At 42.7% G+C, this 16,684-nt stretch overlaps 4 protein-coding genes across 4 annotated transcripts, besides 8 other annotated features; 1 reads left to right on the top strand and 3 right to left on the bottom strand.

Moving 5' to 3' along the window:
• Nucleotides 1-531: 531 nt before the first annotated feature.
• On the bottom strand, nucleotides 532-5,693 carry TSTA_051430 (reverse transcriptase family protein; the record flags this gene model as incomplete). The annotated part of the gene is made up of 4 exons (XM_002485615.1): nucleotides 532-3,143; nucleotides 3,248-3,487; nucleotides 3,833-5,279; nucleotides 5,364-5,693. The coding sequence occupies 4 exons, from the start codon at nucleotides 5,691-5,693 to the stop codon at nucleotides 532-534; spliced, it is 4,629 nt and encodes a 1,542-aa protein (XP_002485660.1).
• Nucleotides 553-2,430: a mobile genetic element.
• Nucleotides 2,782-3,258: a mobile genetic element.
• Nucleotides 3,270-3,836: a mobile genetic element.
• Nucleotides 3,285-4,421: a mobile genetic element.
• Nucleotides 5,694-7,052: 1,359 nt separating the features above from the next.
• Nucleotides 7,053-8,885: a mobile genetic element.
• Nucleotides 8,886-10,150: 1,265 nt separating this feature from the next.
• On the top strand, nucleotides 10,151-10,452 carry TSTA_051420 (uncharacterized protein; the record flags this gene model as incomplete). Its single annotated transcript, XM_002485614.1, has 2 exons — nucleotides 10,151-10,213; nucleotides 10,240-10,452. 2 exons carry the CDS (start codon nucleotides 10,151-10,153, stop codon nucleotides 10,450-10,452), a joined length of 276 nt encoding a protein of 91 aa, XP_002485659.1.
• Nucleotides 10,453-10,492: 40 nt separating this feature from the next.
• Nucleotides 10,493-10,798: a mobile genetic element.
• A 495-nt stretch (nucleotides 10,799-11,293) lies between these two features.
• On the bottom strand, nucleotides 11,294-12,471 carry TSTA_051410 (elongation of fatty acids protein, putative; the record flags this gene model as incomplete). The annotated part of the gene is made up of 2 exons (XM_002485613.1): nucleotides 11,294-12,008; nucleotides 12,082-12,471. The coding sequence occupies 2 exons, from the start codon at nucleotides 12,469-12,471 to the stop codon at nucleotides 11,430-11,432; spliced, it is 969 nt and encodes a 322-aa protein (XP_002485658.1). The 3' UTR covers nucleotides 11,294-11,429.
• A 748-nt stretch (nucleotides 12,472-13,219) lies between these two features.
• On the bottom strand, nucleotides 13,220-15,283 carry TSTA_051400 (uncharacterized protein; the record flags this gene model as incomplete). The annotated part of the gene is made up of 8 exons (XM_002485612.1): nucleotides 13,220-13,437; nucleotides 13,486-13,935; nucleotides 13,984-14,019; nucleotides 14,143-14,256; nucleotides 14,361-14,375; nucleotides 14,428-14,643; nucleotides 14,689-14,791; nucleotides 14,906-15,283. 8 exons carry the CDS (start codon nucleotides 15,281-15,283, stop codon nucleotides 13,220-13,222), a joined length of 1,530 nt encoding a protein of 509 aa, XP_002485657.1.
• Nucleotides 13,310-14,833: a mobile genetic element.
• Nucleotides 15,284-15,640: 357 nt separating the features above from the next.
• Nucleotides 15,641-16,684: part of a mobile genetic element that runs on past the window's edge.

Here is a 16,684-nt window from a genome sequence, read left to right as displayed (position 1 = left end):
CTTTTGAATAAAAACCTCATATCCCATATTTTATGATGATGGGCTAGAGAGAGTGATATTGAGAAGTCTAACTATCTGAGATCCGTGGCATGCGAGGTTGATGTCCTTGCTACGATCACGCTAGGCCCAATGCGATACCGACGTCTACCTGTATGGCGGTGGTCCCGTGATTTTATATCTATGTCGGAACGTTGGTTTACTAGAGCGATGACTAAGCGAAGGCGAGCACTAAACAATACGTATAAGGAACTAGGTCTATTTTCCGGCACTCCTCTAAAACCACTATCTAGGAGTATTGAACCTGTTTTTATATACAAGATTCCATAGAAGTGATATCACCAAAAGTCGACACTTGTGCAAATCGAACTTTCTAGAGATAGGCTGTAAAGTTGATTTGTAATGTTCAATGTCGCGTCGGAATGTGATGCCAATTCTCGAAATTTCTTGATACGCAAATCTTGTCCTATTCCCAAATTGGTTTAGCTCATTTTGAGTTCCAACATACCCTCCCAAGAAGGAAACCGTGAGGTTTCATTCTTGCACTAAATGAGCTATATCCGTTAATCCTTGGTGTTTTCTCCAGTCCAAGAATTGTTGTCCTTTCAACACCTTAGTAAGGCCATCTGCAATCATTTCCTTTGTAGGAACCCACTCAATGTGAAGTCTACCACACCTCACTTCTTGTCGTAGCCAATAATGGTAGATATCAATATGTTGTAAGTTCGTTCGAAAATGAGGGTCCTCCCTAGTCAAGAGTAGCACGGTTTGCTTATTGTCACATTGAATGGAGAGCTCACGATCTGTTTTGAAACCAATAGCCTTGAATACACGTTTCCAAACATAGAGCTTCATTGCTGCTTCCGTTGCCGCTCTTAATTCCGCTTCGGTAGTTGAAGTTGTAACTAATCGTTGCTTTGTGGCACGCCAGTCGACAGGACCTCCGTATAAACTGAAAATATAAGCCTCCGAGCTCGTACGATCGGCGTTGTCTCCAAAAGAAGCATCCGAAGCACATATAGCAACGTCCGAATCGCTGTTTTCCGGTGGTGAGAATTCGATAGCGAGGAATTGTGTATTATAGAGATATTCAATGACACGTTTAATCTGGCGGATGTGATCCTTTGATGGATTTGTAGTGAATTTGGCAAGTTCGTTCACTGGCTTTGTAACATCAGGTCGGGTCATGACTGCAGCATACATTGCTGATCCCACCAATTCTTGATAGAGGTGAATGTCTTCATTCATGGCTTCACTCTCTGACGGTTGTAAATCGATGGAAATTGGTGTCTTTGTATTGTTTTGCGTTAGCCCAAACTTTTTAGCAATCTTGGTAATATACAAATCTTGACAAATCCAGATCTTCCGCTGCTTTCTATCCCGTACGATTCGTATATTCAAGAACCACTCGAATTTCTCCATTTGTCGAATCTCATATTTGCTCGTGAGTTTCTTAACAATTTCCTCAAAGAGAGATTGTCGATTTTTCCTGTCGTAAAAGATCAAAATATCGTCCACAAAGAAGAGTAAAAACACACCATCTTTAACAAATAAGCACTCTTCATCTGGAATTTGCGAAAATCCAAGCTCCAATAGCGTTCCTGTAAGCTCTTTTTGCCATAATCGCGGACTTTGTCGTAATCCATATAACGCTTTCCTTAATCGTATGACTTTTCCGGGAATTCTGAAGCCATCTAGAAAATAAACGTATACCTCTTCATCCAGGTCACTGTTAACAAAAGCGTTGACTGCATCAAGTTGTACAATCTCAAGATCAAAAACTGCAGCTAGTGCCATCATCATTCTAAAAATTCTTGCCGCAAGTGTTGCTGCTCGTGTTTCCAAATCCATACCCTTTTGCAAGTCTCCTCGAACACAAATTCGTGCTTTGAACTTTGCAATCTTCCTAAATTTGTCAGATTTGTATTTGAAGACCCATGTCAGCGGTAGGATTTGCTTTCCTTCAGGTCTGTCGACAACTTCAAATGTGCCTTTTCTCTTTAATGACTCCATCTCAGTTCTCCCAGCTTCCTCAAATTGCCTGGCAAATCTGTGTCTTTTGACGCCTATCCAGTTCCTGGGCTCTGGTGGGATATCTTCATGAAGCGGCTCATACCCATCAAGTTTCTCTGCGGCTGCCAAAAACACTTTATACGCTGAAGACTCTTGCAATAACTTTATTCTCGCGAAAAAAGCTCGGTGCCTCTTCCTCTCCGCCTTAGATGTCGCTATTTCTGGGCTTCGAGCACGCTTAGAGGGAATCCTTCGGCGTGGTCCTGTCACAATATTTCCCTCTGAGAGGTCAGCTCCGATTTCTGAGGCCTTTGGCGCGCTTCTTTGCTGCGGGGTAGTTGATAGTAGTAGCTCAGGTAACGTGACGTCAGGATTTCTTGATTCCTCATTGGTCAATTGCAACAGCGGTGTCTGTTCATTTCCTATTTGGGGAATCTGCCCACTCGGACTAGTGGTTGTTCCGGCCGTGAGAGCCATATTCTCTCGCTCTGCTCCTTCATCCTGTTGAGCTTCTTCCTCACCACTATCCTCACCAGTCACCCTCCCAGATTCGCCAAATTGGGATTCATCACCGTACAATGTGACTTCGTTTTTAGTGTCATCAAATCGAACTAACTGATTATCTTGCTGGCCATGTACGTCGTCGATTTCCATTTTGTCATCCTGATTCTGTTCACTAATTCGATTTTCCAGTAACAATTCCTTGCTCGTTGACATCTGGTGACCTTGCATCGACTCTGTTGAACTGGATGCTGACGGGCTGGGTATCAAATGGCTGTCAGAGTGTATCACAACAGACTGTGTTGGCTCATTGACAGGTTGATCATTAATTTCCATGCTTTCTGGTATGTGTTGCTGTGTTGTGACTGTCTGGCTGTTTCCAGAAGCTAATACTGGGATTTCCAGAGGAAATTTCATTGAGGAGGATTGCTGCAAATTCATATATTCGTCGACTGATTCCACAACTCGTTCTTCATTGAAGTCCTCCAGGTTCGGTATGTCTAATGATTCTGTGATTTTTGTCACACCATTCCTAATAATCTCTCTAGCAAATGGATGTTCTGGATTATACTTCTTCGTTTCGTCAAAAACAACATCCCTTGCTCGAATGACCTTGGTCCCTCGTGGTCCCTCTGTCCAAATTAGCCAAATATTGTGAGACTCGTATCCAACGAGATATCCGATTTGAGCCCTCGGTTCCATCTTCTCACTTTTCTTGGTGTCGATTCTCACGTACGCCTTTGATCCAAGCAAGTACAGATTTCCAATGTAAGTTTCTTGCCATACGCCATCTCATATGGAGTCTTATAACCGATTGCTTTTGTGGGCGTCCGATTGATGATATAAACCATCGCTTGCATAACATATGGCCACAATCCTGTCGGTAAGTTTGCTTCCTGGATCGCACTTCTTGTTCGTGTAGTGATAAGTCCTCCAGCTCGCTCGCTTGGCCCATTTTGTTCTGGAGTATTAGGAACTGTTGTCACAAGGGTTTTCCGTTTTGACTTGCACCAATCTTTAAAGTCATTTCCATTGATTGCTGATTCGCCGTCACAATGTATGACTTCAATCACAACATGGAATGTTTGTTCAATATCCTCAATTAGCCATTACAAGTCAAAATTTACCGATTTCGTTGGGGTTGTTGCCAAGGCGTGGTATTTTGTGAAAGGGTCAAATAGATGAAGTGCATACACATCTCCGTTCCTTGCCAAGCTCATAACAATGATATCGACAAATACTTTTTGGAACGGTCGCGTTGGATGTGGTATCGCCACTCTGCTTATTTATCTCTTTGCCGAGGAAAGTTCGCAAATCTCACATTTCTCCTTGAATCCTTCTTCATTCCTGCCTAAAGCCCTTGGTGAAGTGACAAGTGCACCCTCCGTTGCTTCCTGAAGTTTCTCAACGGCTTGTTCCGATATATGTCCAAGTCGTTTATACCATACATTCCCAGGGTCCTTCAATACTTTTCTCTCGAAAGAACTAAGTGCTAAGTCGTTTCCTAGAGAACTCCTAGGTTTCCGGTTTTCATCCCATTCAATCAGATAAAGCCTTCCTTCCTTCTTTAGTCCACAAATATCTTGTTTCTTTGTCACCAATCTTCGGGTCAAACCATTGAAGAAAAGTCCATATTCCTCAGCCATTCCTTGAGAGATAATGTTGGTATGCATTCCTGGAACATACCATGCCTCCTTCACCAATATCCCTTTCTTTGCCTGTCTGCTAATCGGATTCGTTAGATAGATGATCGTTTCCCCTGGTCCATACATCTTTACTGAGCCATTTCCAACAAGACAGATTCGTTCTTCATTTCCCATATTGCGAAGCCGTCTTAAGTCATTGAAGATGTTAGTCGTTGTACCGTTATCCAAAATAACTGCATCCTTGAGGTCTTTGTCTGAATCTGTGGCTGTCGCTATTGTTTGAACTTGTATTGCCATGTTTGATCGTTCAAAACATGGACCTATCGATATCTGAACTTCGTCCTCATCATATACAAAGTTCGATCTTTCCGGTTCGTTGTCCTTCTTGCCGTCGTCAGATTCCTTTTTATTGGTTGAATTTGTCAGTTTAAGCTTCCCTTTGACTGCCTTAAGTGCCTTCGCCAGCGATGTATTACTGCGTTCGACATCTTTGAACTTTCTGGTAATATCCTCATCTTCTTTCCAATCCTTTGATCTTTTTCCTTCATTGACATATGGGCAATCCTCAAAGTTGTGCTTTGCTCCACATAGACACGTTCTTTCTCTGTTTCTCGATTGTCCTTTCTGTTGTGATCTTGATTGATGATTAGTCTGCTGATTGGATTGCTGAGTCCCTTTTTGTTCTTCTTCCTTCTCAGGCTGATCCGATTTACCGCCTAACATCGCGAATGATGCATCACGTCGAGTAGGGTCCATCACGTTGCGTTGTGCCTTGACCCATTGTTCGAAAATCTTTATCATATCGCGAATCCCTGGTACTGAGTCTAATCCAATCTTCCTATGCAATACTTCCAGTCCGGTATCCAATTCGATGAGTGTTGTCGTCCATGATTCAGCAAACTTGGGTGCAATAAAAGCTGATGAACGAATAAAGTCCCTCGACATTCTCTTTTCTGGAATCTCATTGAAGTCCGTTAGTTGCATATCCAATAACAGATTCTCCCATTTCGAGATCCAGTCTTTAGGCTTCATGCCGCGTTTCGGAGTAAGCAAATCTCTATATCTCTCATTTATCAGTTCATGCTCCTGCTCCGGTTGCAGAGCAAATTCCTCCTGCAATTCCTGTGTCATCTCGAGAACGGTTTGCTTCATCCGAATTCGGGGATGGTGGCCTAGTTCAACCGTGTCGAATATATACGATCATACCGCGTCCAATCGTTCCTGGTGCTTCTCGTACCTCGCCTTTTCGTCCTTATACCGTTGATAATGCTGCTCATATAACTGTAATTCCATTTGGAAGCGCATCAATGCAAGCTTCTCAACTTCTGGATCCTTGTTCTGATTCGGCATTATACTGTCTGGAAAAGGGGGTTTAACTGGTTTCTCCGGTGCCGGTTCCACCTCGTGTGTCCGTAACGGGGATGGATTCACATAATCCCAGACTCGTTCCTTCGTCGCCTTTGTTCTCAACTGCTCTAACCATCTCCTCCATTCGTTCAATGACTTCAAAATAACGGTTCCCTTATTCTCATCCATAGCTAACAAGTTCACTCGTTCTTCCTGGCACAGATATCTTCAAGGGTTCACACTCGGTCATTCGTCGAATGTATACCAAAACCAACGGTCGTCGATAAATCAGATTTCACGTCTGCGAGTAGCTTCAAGTGTCGATCCAATACTCCAATACGATACTTGTGCTTATATTCGCAGGGATCCCAGGCTCATAACTGTCGGAACGTTGGTTTACTAGAGCGATGACTAAGCGAAAGCGAGCACTAAACAATACGTATAAGGAACTAGGTCTATTTTCCGGCACTCCTCTAAAACCACTATCTAGGAGTATTGAACCTGTTTTTATATACAAGATTTCATAGAAGTGATATCACCAAAAGTCGACACTTGTGCAAATCGAATTTTCTAGAGATAGGCTGTAAAGTTGATTTGTAATGTTCAATGTCGCGTCGGAATGTGATGCCAATTCTCGAAATTTCTTGATACGCAAATCTTGTCCTATTCCCAAATTGGTTTAGCTCATTTTGAGTTCCAACAATCTAGATATCGGATATCAACAATTAATATGGCCACGCCGGAGCCCCCTGAACCCCCTCAGCCAAAGCAGAATTCTGTACGGCTTGATAGGGATGAGCGGATACAAGTATTAGCACTCCGAGATGCTGGATTTATATATATTTAAACCTCTTAATAGCTTCAAATTAGCTACCGCCAAGTTCAATATACGTGTCAATAGACCTCGCCACGACCCGCGGGTCACCCTGACGACCCGGACCGCGACCCGGACCACGGAGGTTCTTGGGTCGTCAGCCCCTACCCTGACCCTCCATAAGGGGAGGGTCGTTGATGGTGCGACCCGACCCTCAGGGCCATGACCTGACCCTCAGGGTAGTAAAACAATGCAAACATCATCAGGTCATGAGGTGTATAAATTCTGTAGATTTTAACAGTATTTTTGAGTATTTCACTTACAGTATTTGTAGGTCTACTTGTTTAGCTTTAATCACCCTGAAAGCATTAAATCAAAATGAACTAAACAAATTAAACAGATGAATTAAACGAATTAAACTACATATTCTACATCTCATATCCATCAAGCAACCTTGAACGCTTGCGAACTCTACCTGACACTCGGTACTATGTCTCTAGCAGAGATGTAACCTCACTATCACCCTCCTAATCACTTTCTATATTCTCAGTAATATCTCTTAGGCATCTTTTGCCAAGTGCCTTTGCAGATAGGCCTTGCAAAGTTTCTTAGAGCTCTGTAGAAGAAAGCCCTTCATCCTCTTCATCATCACTAATTAGATCAATAGTGATTTGTTGCTGAGTTCTCTCTTCCTTTACAGCCTGTATCTCCTAAGTCAAAAGATATTTAGAGAGCATTATTCGCTCCTCTTTATAAATCTCAAACCATGATGTACACATATACATCATAAGATCTGAGATTGTTTGAGGCTGTAGAGAGCCTCGACGATAATGGCAGATATCTCATGCAGAGTTGAAAAGCCGCTCTACTCCTGCACCACTAACTGGAATAGAAAGAACATCTCATGTAAGCCTCGCCATTCCAGGGAATTCATCTTAGTGATATTTCCACTAGGTTCGAGGTTAGGCATTTGGGACTGTGTCTAAAAGAGAAATCAGTAATTATTCCCATTAATATTAAGAGACGAGACACTCACTGCTGTCAAGATACCTTATAAGCTTGTCAGACTGAACTGGCTGTCGAATCTAAGATTGCTGCGACTCATCTCGAACACAGGCCAAATCAAATTTATCTATTGCCGTACTCATTGGGGGAGCATCCACTATCTGCTGCTCCTAGGCAAGATTCTCTAAGTACTTCTCGAGAGAGGACTCAAGGCTCTGGTGATAGATTGCTTGGTAATCAATTCCGCCTTCCTCTGGGTCCCAGTCTGCGGTTGAGAAGAACTAAAGTTTATCCTGTGGAGAAAGAATAGTGCCAATGGCGTAGAGATGACCATCCATGTTGTCAGTGTCTTTGTAGTAGATTAAGAGCTTGTTCTTTGCTACTTTGAGAGATGCAAGCATCACCTGCTTCCAAGCGACCCTCTTCTGTCTAAGCTGTCTAATCGACTTTTCTAGGTGGTTAAACAGCTTATTGTAGACCTTAAAGACCCGATAGATGGTAACATCCTTAGACTTCGAGAGAAGGGTCATAAATCGGTAAAAAGGCTAGAGAATACAGATAAGATAGTCTACTTGCCGCCACTGCTCCTAACTCAAGGCAAAGTGCTCTTGGTCGTACTAAGAGCAGAACGCATCGAAGGTCTGCTAGAGTTTCTTTGCGCGTATAAGCATTAAGAACGTGGAGTTCCACCAAGTAGCAACATCCTGGATTGGCACAAGCTTTGGCTCCTTAGTTTGTAAGTTGTAGAATGACTCTCAGCGCTGAGGACTCGCGTTGATATAAATTGCAAAGCTTCGAACCTAAGAAACAGATTAGAATAATGAATGAGGATAAAAGCCATGATGTCGCACCTTATTCAAAGTGTCCACAATCTTGCGTTTCTGCTATCTCGCATGAAGACTATCCACCCAATCATCAGACCATGTCTGCTCAGCTATATTAATCTTTAGAGCAGCCTTCATCTTCCCAAGGAGATCTTTGAGACTCAGCTAGATCACATATGTAATATAGGGTACCTGAATGATAACAACATTGTTTAAGGATTATAGTGACTCAATTGCCTCGTAGACACTTACTATAAGACTAACATTATTTAAAGTGTTGTTGGTGGTTACTGCAAGCACTCAATCTATGATCTGATGCTCCTGTAGCAGCTTGAGGAGCACTACACTTAAATTTGCGCTGGAATGAGATCCATGTAAGTGTTCAAATCCTAGTAATATCTCATGATATTCCCAGTTCTTGTCGAGAAAGTATTCTGTAATCACCATAAATGCCTGTTGGAATGGAGATGTCTAGCAATCTAGGGCAAGTGATAGCTTCACACTAGAAGGGAGTTTCTGAAGGATACTCTTTTGGTTCTCATGGACGAGATCTTGAAGCTGCTGGTGCATAACCTTGGCAGAAGGAATTTCTAGTATTAATAGTGCTAGCCAGGCATAGGAGATCAAATCACGGAACTTGGTGTACTTGAGAAAAAGAAAGGGAAGATATGATATAGTGAGGAGCTGAGCAAGCTTCTGCTGCCAAACTCACTTATCAAATCTTCGTACCGTCACATTCTACGCCTAGATGTCGAGGTCAGAACTGGGATGCTCATTACTCAATGTCAAAGTCAGATCTCGAACATACTGCATGCTCTAACGCAAGCTTGATGTTTGGTTTCTTTCCTACAGCTGAGGTAACTCTCCAGTAATTTATCCTATTATAATGCTTGTTTATTGAAGATATTCCTGAGTGAGCTGACGCAGGGTAATCAAGTACCTTCCAACATTAATGGTACATCACTCTAGGCTTTCTATCTTTTTTAAATACTACTTAATCAAAGTTTTTCTAGCAGTTTGCAGCTCGTTTTACATCCCAAGATATCTGTCTCTTTTTCCCAAAATTAGTCTGAAGCCACCACTGCATAAATTCATTGTCTATTTCTGGGGAGTACATAATGAATAATCTAATCTAGTCCAGGCAAATTCAATAAAGATAATCAGGTGCCACTCAAAGCTCAGATAATGGAAGGGAGATATCTTGATTTCTAGATGAGATAGGGGAGTAGAGCTGATTTAGACCTGGACTATCATCAGCACTGTATTCAAGAAAATCTAAGGGTGGACCCTCATAAGTAGATGAGAATGCGTCAGAAAACTGGGACATGGTGAAGATAGTTAGAAGAAGAGAAGACTTACCAGATTTCCTTTGTAGTTTGGCAAGGGACTCAGGAGGTAAAATGACAGATCACATTTGATACTTATTATGCTAATTGGCTAGAACTGAGGTTCGTGAGGGTCACCCTGAAATTCGTGAGGGTCACCCTGAGGTTCGTGAGTGTCATCCTGAGGTTCGTGAGGGTTATCCTGAGGGTCAACCTCGCGACCCTACGACTTTGGCAGAACATAATTGAACATGATCGATATATTTCGCTCAATTTCGACACGGCATAGGTATATAGAAAGTGGATAATAGATGTTCAATATAATTAAGTCAGGATTTCAGGAAGTTTGAGGCTAATAACCAAGAATATCAAAGTTGTAACTTCTTCAGATTATACTTCTACAATCAAAATATATATTTCCCCATTGTTATATGCTTCTCTCTCCAACTCTTCACAATACACACCACAACGGTTTTTCCCAGGCAGAAAAAAGGTGTAAATCCAGGATTACCGAGCAAGAAGGCTTATTTAGAAGACATATTTCATAAAAATATGTAGGGGTTTGATAGAAAACAATAGATTCATAGTCAGACATACGAAACAGGTATAAAAAACAGGAATTTATGAATGTTTATCAGCAGAATTATCCATCTGAATTAGGGAAAGCGTGAGAAAGTTATGCATATGCGGGCCGTGAGGGTCGCTTGGCGGGTGACCCTCCAAAGATTCTATGACCCTCAGGTGCGGTGAGGGTCGCGGGTCGCGAGGAGGGACCCACGGTCCGGGTCATGGCGAGGTCTACGTGTCAAAGCCAGCAAGCAACTCCTAAAAAGGCTTATTGCAACCCCTCTAAGCTCTCCGAAGCCGAAGTTGATTATATTATTGAATGGATTACTTCTTTGAAACATATGCGCTGTATGCCTTATTATAAAGTTATAGAAGAGCTTAATCTATCTGTGGGAAAGAATGCGCTAGCTTGAGCGCTTAAAAAAAGAGGATATATAGTGTAAAGCTCTTTGAAAGCCTCCTCTATCGGATTAATATAAACGTGTATGTCTTGTCTGGGCCCTTGAGCATTTAAATTGGATAATTGAGCAATGGAATCGAATTCTTTGGTCTAATGAAATATGGGTAACTTTAGGCTTCTACACAAGAATCTGGGTAACTAGAAAAGCTGGTAAAGAGCTAGATGAGACGTGTTTACGTATATTTCTAGCCCAAAAACGTGGATGGATGTTTTGGGCTACTTTTCATGGAGATAATAGAAGCCTATATTTATTCTAGGAGAAAGAATAGGGGACTATTAATTCAGAAAGATATTACCAACAGGTTATACCCTAGAACAATCACTATAGTAGAATCCCACAGGATGCCCCCTATGCAATAAATGGACCTAAAGTAATAGTGGATAGCATTCATAAATTACTTAAACAAAGTTGTGCGAGTAGCATACCCGTCGATCCCGATATCAATGGGAACTACAAAATTTTTACGGCTACAGTATCACACACGCGCCTCAATGGCACGGATGACGGATCACGAGGCATGTGAGATCCAGCAGACGATGTCTCAGCTCGAATTCCCATTTACATTTGAAAAAGTGTGCAATTTGCGCTTTTCCGAGTGAGTTTGTCTTCCTCATTGTATGCGTTCTATTCGCAGACACAGATAGCGATCCTGGTCCGGACTAATCGGCTCCTCCAGACGTATGGTATTCCTACAATATCAAGCACTCTCATTAAAACCAAACAATTCTCCAACGCGCGTTACAGTAGTTTGCAGGTTTGGAGTTACAACTCGCACTCTCTTTTCTTTCTTCTGAAACAGCGGCAAGGATGCGTCTAGTATATACATACTTCCATACGAGAAAGTGGGGTTATGCGTGCAGCCTATCATGCCAGTCCCAAAATTTCAAATCATCTCCCTATATTGAAACGGGACAACCATCACTTTGCACTTACATCTCCCGAGCTCTCATCGAGAGATTGCCCTTTGCAAGCTTAGTAGCTTCGACACCGCTAGAGGTAATAGCTTCAGCTTGAGACATGCGACGAAGAGTTCCGCGCGAACTACGCGGCCTCACACCTTTTCTATACGTCGCAAAGTAGAATCCAATAAACAGCACCAGATACGAAGTCAGAACGCCAATGCCAATCAAAGCCGCGAACTCCTCGCCCGCACACGAACCCATATGGGGCATCCAGGGAAAATATGTCGAGGCGAAATATGTATAGGACGCAAAATAGACGAATCCAAGGTCGATCATGAACTGTATCACTTGAAGCCGAGTGACCCATTCTTTCCACCAAACACGGATACTGCGCGTGCTCTGGAAGTAGTACCAGTACATGACGATGTGGACAACAAGGTTAAGGGTGATAACGACCCATGACACGGCGGTGTGGCCGATTAATTGCGTGTAACAGAGGACCGCGGTTGCGCCGTGGTGGTAGCAGTGCAGGAATGTCAAGGGTCTTTTCTTGAGGATGAGGAATACAGTGTCGAGAAATTCGAGGTATTTGGTTAATAAAGTCAACTGTTATCGATGGACAGATATAATTAGCTTTTGATCTACCAATCGTGAAAGTCTAAGATTTTTAAACACCCACATAGTACAAGACAACCAAATGCTGCGTCCATCCGCCATCAATATCGCATATAGCGAATAACACGCCTTTGCGGATTAGCGTAGGAACAATAGCCTCTATGTAAAGAGCGAGCAGAACACCGCTGATGGCCGCTAAACAGAAATTGTGCGCCAAAAACAAGGACGAGAGCTGGAAAGGCGTTCGGTCTCGCATGAGTTCGCGGCCACCAAAGATGATCACGTAGTAGAATACCACGAAAAGGAAGGTTTCCTTGAACGTGGACAATGGGGTCTGGCCCACAACGAACTCAAAGTTGTCAGCAGGGTAGCCAGCGATGAACTCAAATGCTTTGCTGAAGTGCGGCCATAGATATATGCCTGTAAATGGTCTCGCGATAGTTATGGATTCCATAGTATGAAAGGCCTGGTTGAGGAACTCTATATCAACTATATGAACTGCATAGATAGGATGAAAGCGAACAAATTAAACAAAATTTGACGTTGTGAAAGGAGGAATCTCGAATAAAGGTCCTTCAACCTGACTGATTGCTTGTGTATTACGTAGTAGGCTGTAGTTAATTAGCTACCGTTCTCCGTCGGTCAGTAGAATACCCTCATCAGACCAATTGAGAATTGTCGCAGATAAGTAGGCAGAATTCAAAAATCTGGACAGAGTAATACATGGGACACTCCCTTTCAATGTCAGTTACCAAGATATCTAAGCAAACTAATCAGCAAGCCACCCAAAGCGGGCCAAACTTGACAAAATGGGCATCCTTGCTTAGGTAGTAGTATATTGACAGGATTATATTACGGCTATCCCGTGTCGGATTGGTCGGTTTATTCCAGGCCAATCCTGAAGAGTGTTTTACTAGGATCAAAGAAAAGAAGTGACTAGCAAGATTGTATGTATTGAGTTCTGTGTCTGTCTTTCAAGTCTTTAAAGCCGGGTCCTTTATAGACACCTTTGGCGGGGTGATTTGTGAGCTATCAGGAGGGGTAAATATTGGGCGGAAATCTAGGTGCCCAGATATATGCCTAAAGGTGCCTTTTAGACCTGTAAGATTGAACAGTCGATCTTTCTGCCTTGTTTAAAAGCCGGATTATCTGACACACCCCCTCAGCTGCAGAAAGCAACTGCTTGTAAAGCTGGAATAGCTTCATAAGTTGTCGGGCACGTCATTGAGAGAAAGTAATTCTTCAATATCTAGGTTCTCCATATCCTTTTGCTGGGGAGTGAGATAGCTGTTGATATCCTCTACTCCGATTTGATTGAGGAACTTTTGGTGTTCCTGTTTGCTGAGTGCCTTAGTCAGGCCGTTGGCAATCATATCTTTTGTGGGCATGTAGTGCACTTGGATGTCTCCCTTCTGCACCTCTTATTGTACCCAGTGATTATGAATATCAACGTGTCAGAGCTTTGTACGCAGTCGCGGAGCGTCCTTCTCTAGCAATCCTAGAGTTTGCTGGTTATCGTAGAAAATATAAAGAGTAGGTGTTCTAAAATATATCTCTAACTCCAGAAGTAATTGAAGGACATATTTGCCTTCTTTCACCCCCTGAGCGAGAGCTAACAGTTTAGCTTCAGTGGTTGATGTTGTTACCATATCCTGCTTATTCGCTTGCCATCCTATCGTTCCACCAAAAAGTGTCATGACATATGCTTGTGAGCTCTTATGGTCAAGTGTATTATCTGCAAAGGAGGCGTCTGTTGATACTGAATAATCTTCACCTCCTTCAAGCCTCAAGGCGTACGCACGATGACATTCAAGGTAGCATAAAACCTTGTCAGCAGCTTGATGGTGCTTTGGTCCAGGATTTAACAAGAACTGTGAAAGCCGTGAGATGGCAAAAGCCACATCAGGTTGAGTACTTACTGCTATGTACATAATTGAGCTAACTTTTTATTGATATTGATGGTTACTTTTGTAGGTGGTCATTCCTTCGTATAGGAGTAATTCTTCTCAAGCCATTGGTGTGTCATCAGTTTGTCGAGTGTTGGCTAACTTTGCAATTTTATCGATATAGGTGGCTTGACTGAGCCAGATCACCTTATTGCTTCGATCCCATATAACTCTTATACCTAGGAACCACTCCAGGTCTCCTCCTCCAGATATTTTGTATTTGGCACAAAGTTGGTTCATGACTGAGTCAGCTTCTAGTTGGTGGCTCGTCTTATATGTGATAACGATATCGTCTATATAAAAGAACAGTATGATCCTAGATTTCAACATGCAACACGGTTTGTGAGGCACTGTTTTGAAACCCAACTCTATGAGGGTGCTGGTAAGTTCCTTTTACCATAGGAGTGGTGATCTATGCAATCCGTAGAGAGCCTTGTTCAGTCGATATATTTTTCCAGACTCACGATATCTAGGAGCCATTCTCATAAAGATCTCTTCGTCCAGTATAGCATTAACAAAGGCATTGACAGCGTCATATTGCTTGAGTTCTAGATTAAAGCGCGCAGCAATAGCTATAAATATCCTAAAAGATCTCGCAGCAAGAGTAGCAGCATATGTGTCCCTTGTATCATCTCTTTTCTCTTGATCACCTCTTACCACGAATCGTGCCTTGCACTTGACTAGACAACCTTTCTTGTCCTACTTATAGACATATACCCACATACAATTGAGAATCTGCTTTCCTTTTGCCTTACTGATAGGCACCGTTGTCCAAGAGCCAGATGGATCGTAACTTTTAAGGTGATCTCTCTCAGCCTCCTCAAATAACTAACCTAAAGGATGTTTTTCCACTTCATGGTGACTCTTGGGAGCAGGCGGTAGGTCGCGGACTAGAACTGACTGAAGTCGACATCCTGACCTTAGACATCGCTGAAGGCTCACGTGATCAAATTTGACTGTGTTCACCTCATACTGACGATGTTGTGTGCCTACTAGAAAAGCAAACCTCCAAGGATTAAGCTCTCCTCGTTGCGTAGTCAAAGCAGCGGCGACGGTTTTAACAGGAGCCTCTCTGAAGCCTACCCCGTTCTTCTCAAGTGACCCTCTGGGTCCGTCCTCAAGGATATGCCTGCCATGAGCCTCTCTGAGACCTACCATAGAGTCACGCAGATTGGGCGACCCTCTGGGCCTGTCCCCAAACTCAGCACGCAATCCTCTAGACCTGACCGTGCCTACACCATCAAGAGCCCCTCTAGGACCTTCCTTGGTGGTTGCTTCCTGAACGAGCGACCCTCTGGGCTTGACCCCGCCAGTTGACATTCCAGCTGCGTGCTTAGAGCTCTAATAGAGGTTGAGGTCATTTTCATGGACAATAGTTATGCTAGCTGCCAATAGTGCGCTCGGAGGCATATCTGGAGGTGTAGGATAAGCATATTTATCAATCCCCTCTAATAATCCTTCTCCTGGCGTCAGGGATGGGCCGCTTGGATAGTCCAAATTAAGCTGACTTGAATCTTCAAATCCAGAACCAGTTACCAAGCCTGTTATTATCGTATACTCATTATTATGCCTATTTCCGTTAAACACCAAATCCTCCATCTCATCTCCAAAGTTAGCATTATCTTCGACTTCACCTGACTATACTCGGATATCTATCTTGTTCAGCAAGATTGTCAGTTCTTCAATAGACACATGAAGGAGATCATCCTTGATATCTTGGATATCTCTACTGAAGACTTCATCCTCGTTAAAAATAACATCCCTTGCTTGCACGATCCTCCCTGTCGAAGGATTCCAAATCCTATAAACATTTGTTGAGTTATATCCAACGAGATAGTCTACCCATGCTCGCGGATTGAAGTGTTGAAGTCAATTTTTCTTGAGTTGATACTCTAATATGAGGGCATATGCTTTACAGCCATATACCTTCAGGTAAGCAAGCTGAGGTTTCTGATCTTATATGCAAATTCCATTTTGCAAAGCAATGTAAGTATAGAACCTATTGTATGGCGTTTTCCAGTTGTACATGAACTTCAGGGTACAGTTATAAAGATAGATTGAGGCTCGATATATTTCTGACCATAAATCTGTAGGTAACTTTACACCATTTCTCATGGCCCTAGTCTTATCCTTGATGACACCCCCTGAGCGCTCAGCAGCACTATTTTGTCCTTGATTATTTACCGTTGAGGGCTCAATAGTAACATGTTTAGTAATCAGCCACTCCTTTACCTCAGGTCAGTGTAAGAATATCTTATTATCTATCTCAATCTTGATCGGACTAACATCATGGTGCTTTTTCAGATATTCAAAGAACCATTTCAGAGTTTCTAAGATCTCCACGCTTTTGTGCGACGTCATATAAAAGTCCCAGATAAAACCGCTAAATCGATTGGTTATAAGCATCAATGTCTTTTCTCCATTCATTGAGCTTTTCTGAAAGTCATGAAAATTAATCGCTAGATGCACGCCAGGTCATTCCACAATATTTCTTTCTTCTCATTATATGATTCGTCTAGCTTTTACCCTTCTATAGGCTTTACACTGTACAGTGGTAGGACCTTTAGATAGGCCAGTCACTCTTACACCTTTTGTCGTTATGGCAAGGTGTTCGATAGCTTGGGGTCCAGGATGGCCAAGGCGAGCATGTCATCTCTTAGCATCAGCTTTTCGTTCTTTTCTGACTGTCCACAAATTGAAGCGGTGCCGTCGTATTATGAA

The sequence above is a fragment of the Talaromyces stipitatus genome, genomic scaffold, assembly GCF_000003125.1.
Source record: "Talaromyces stipitatus ATCC 10500 scf_1105507295515 genomic scaffold, whole genome shotgun sequence".
Taxonomy (NCBI): Eukaryota; Fungi; Ascomycota; class Eurotiomycetes; order Eurotiales; family Trichocomaceae; genus Talaromyces; species Talaromyces stipitatus.
This window is presented reverse-complemented; position numbering and strand designations above follow the sequence as displayed.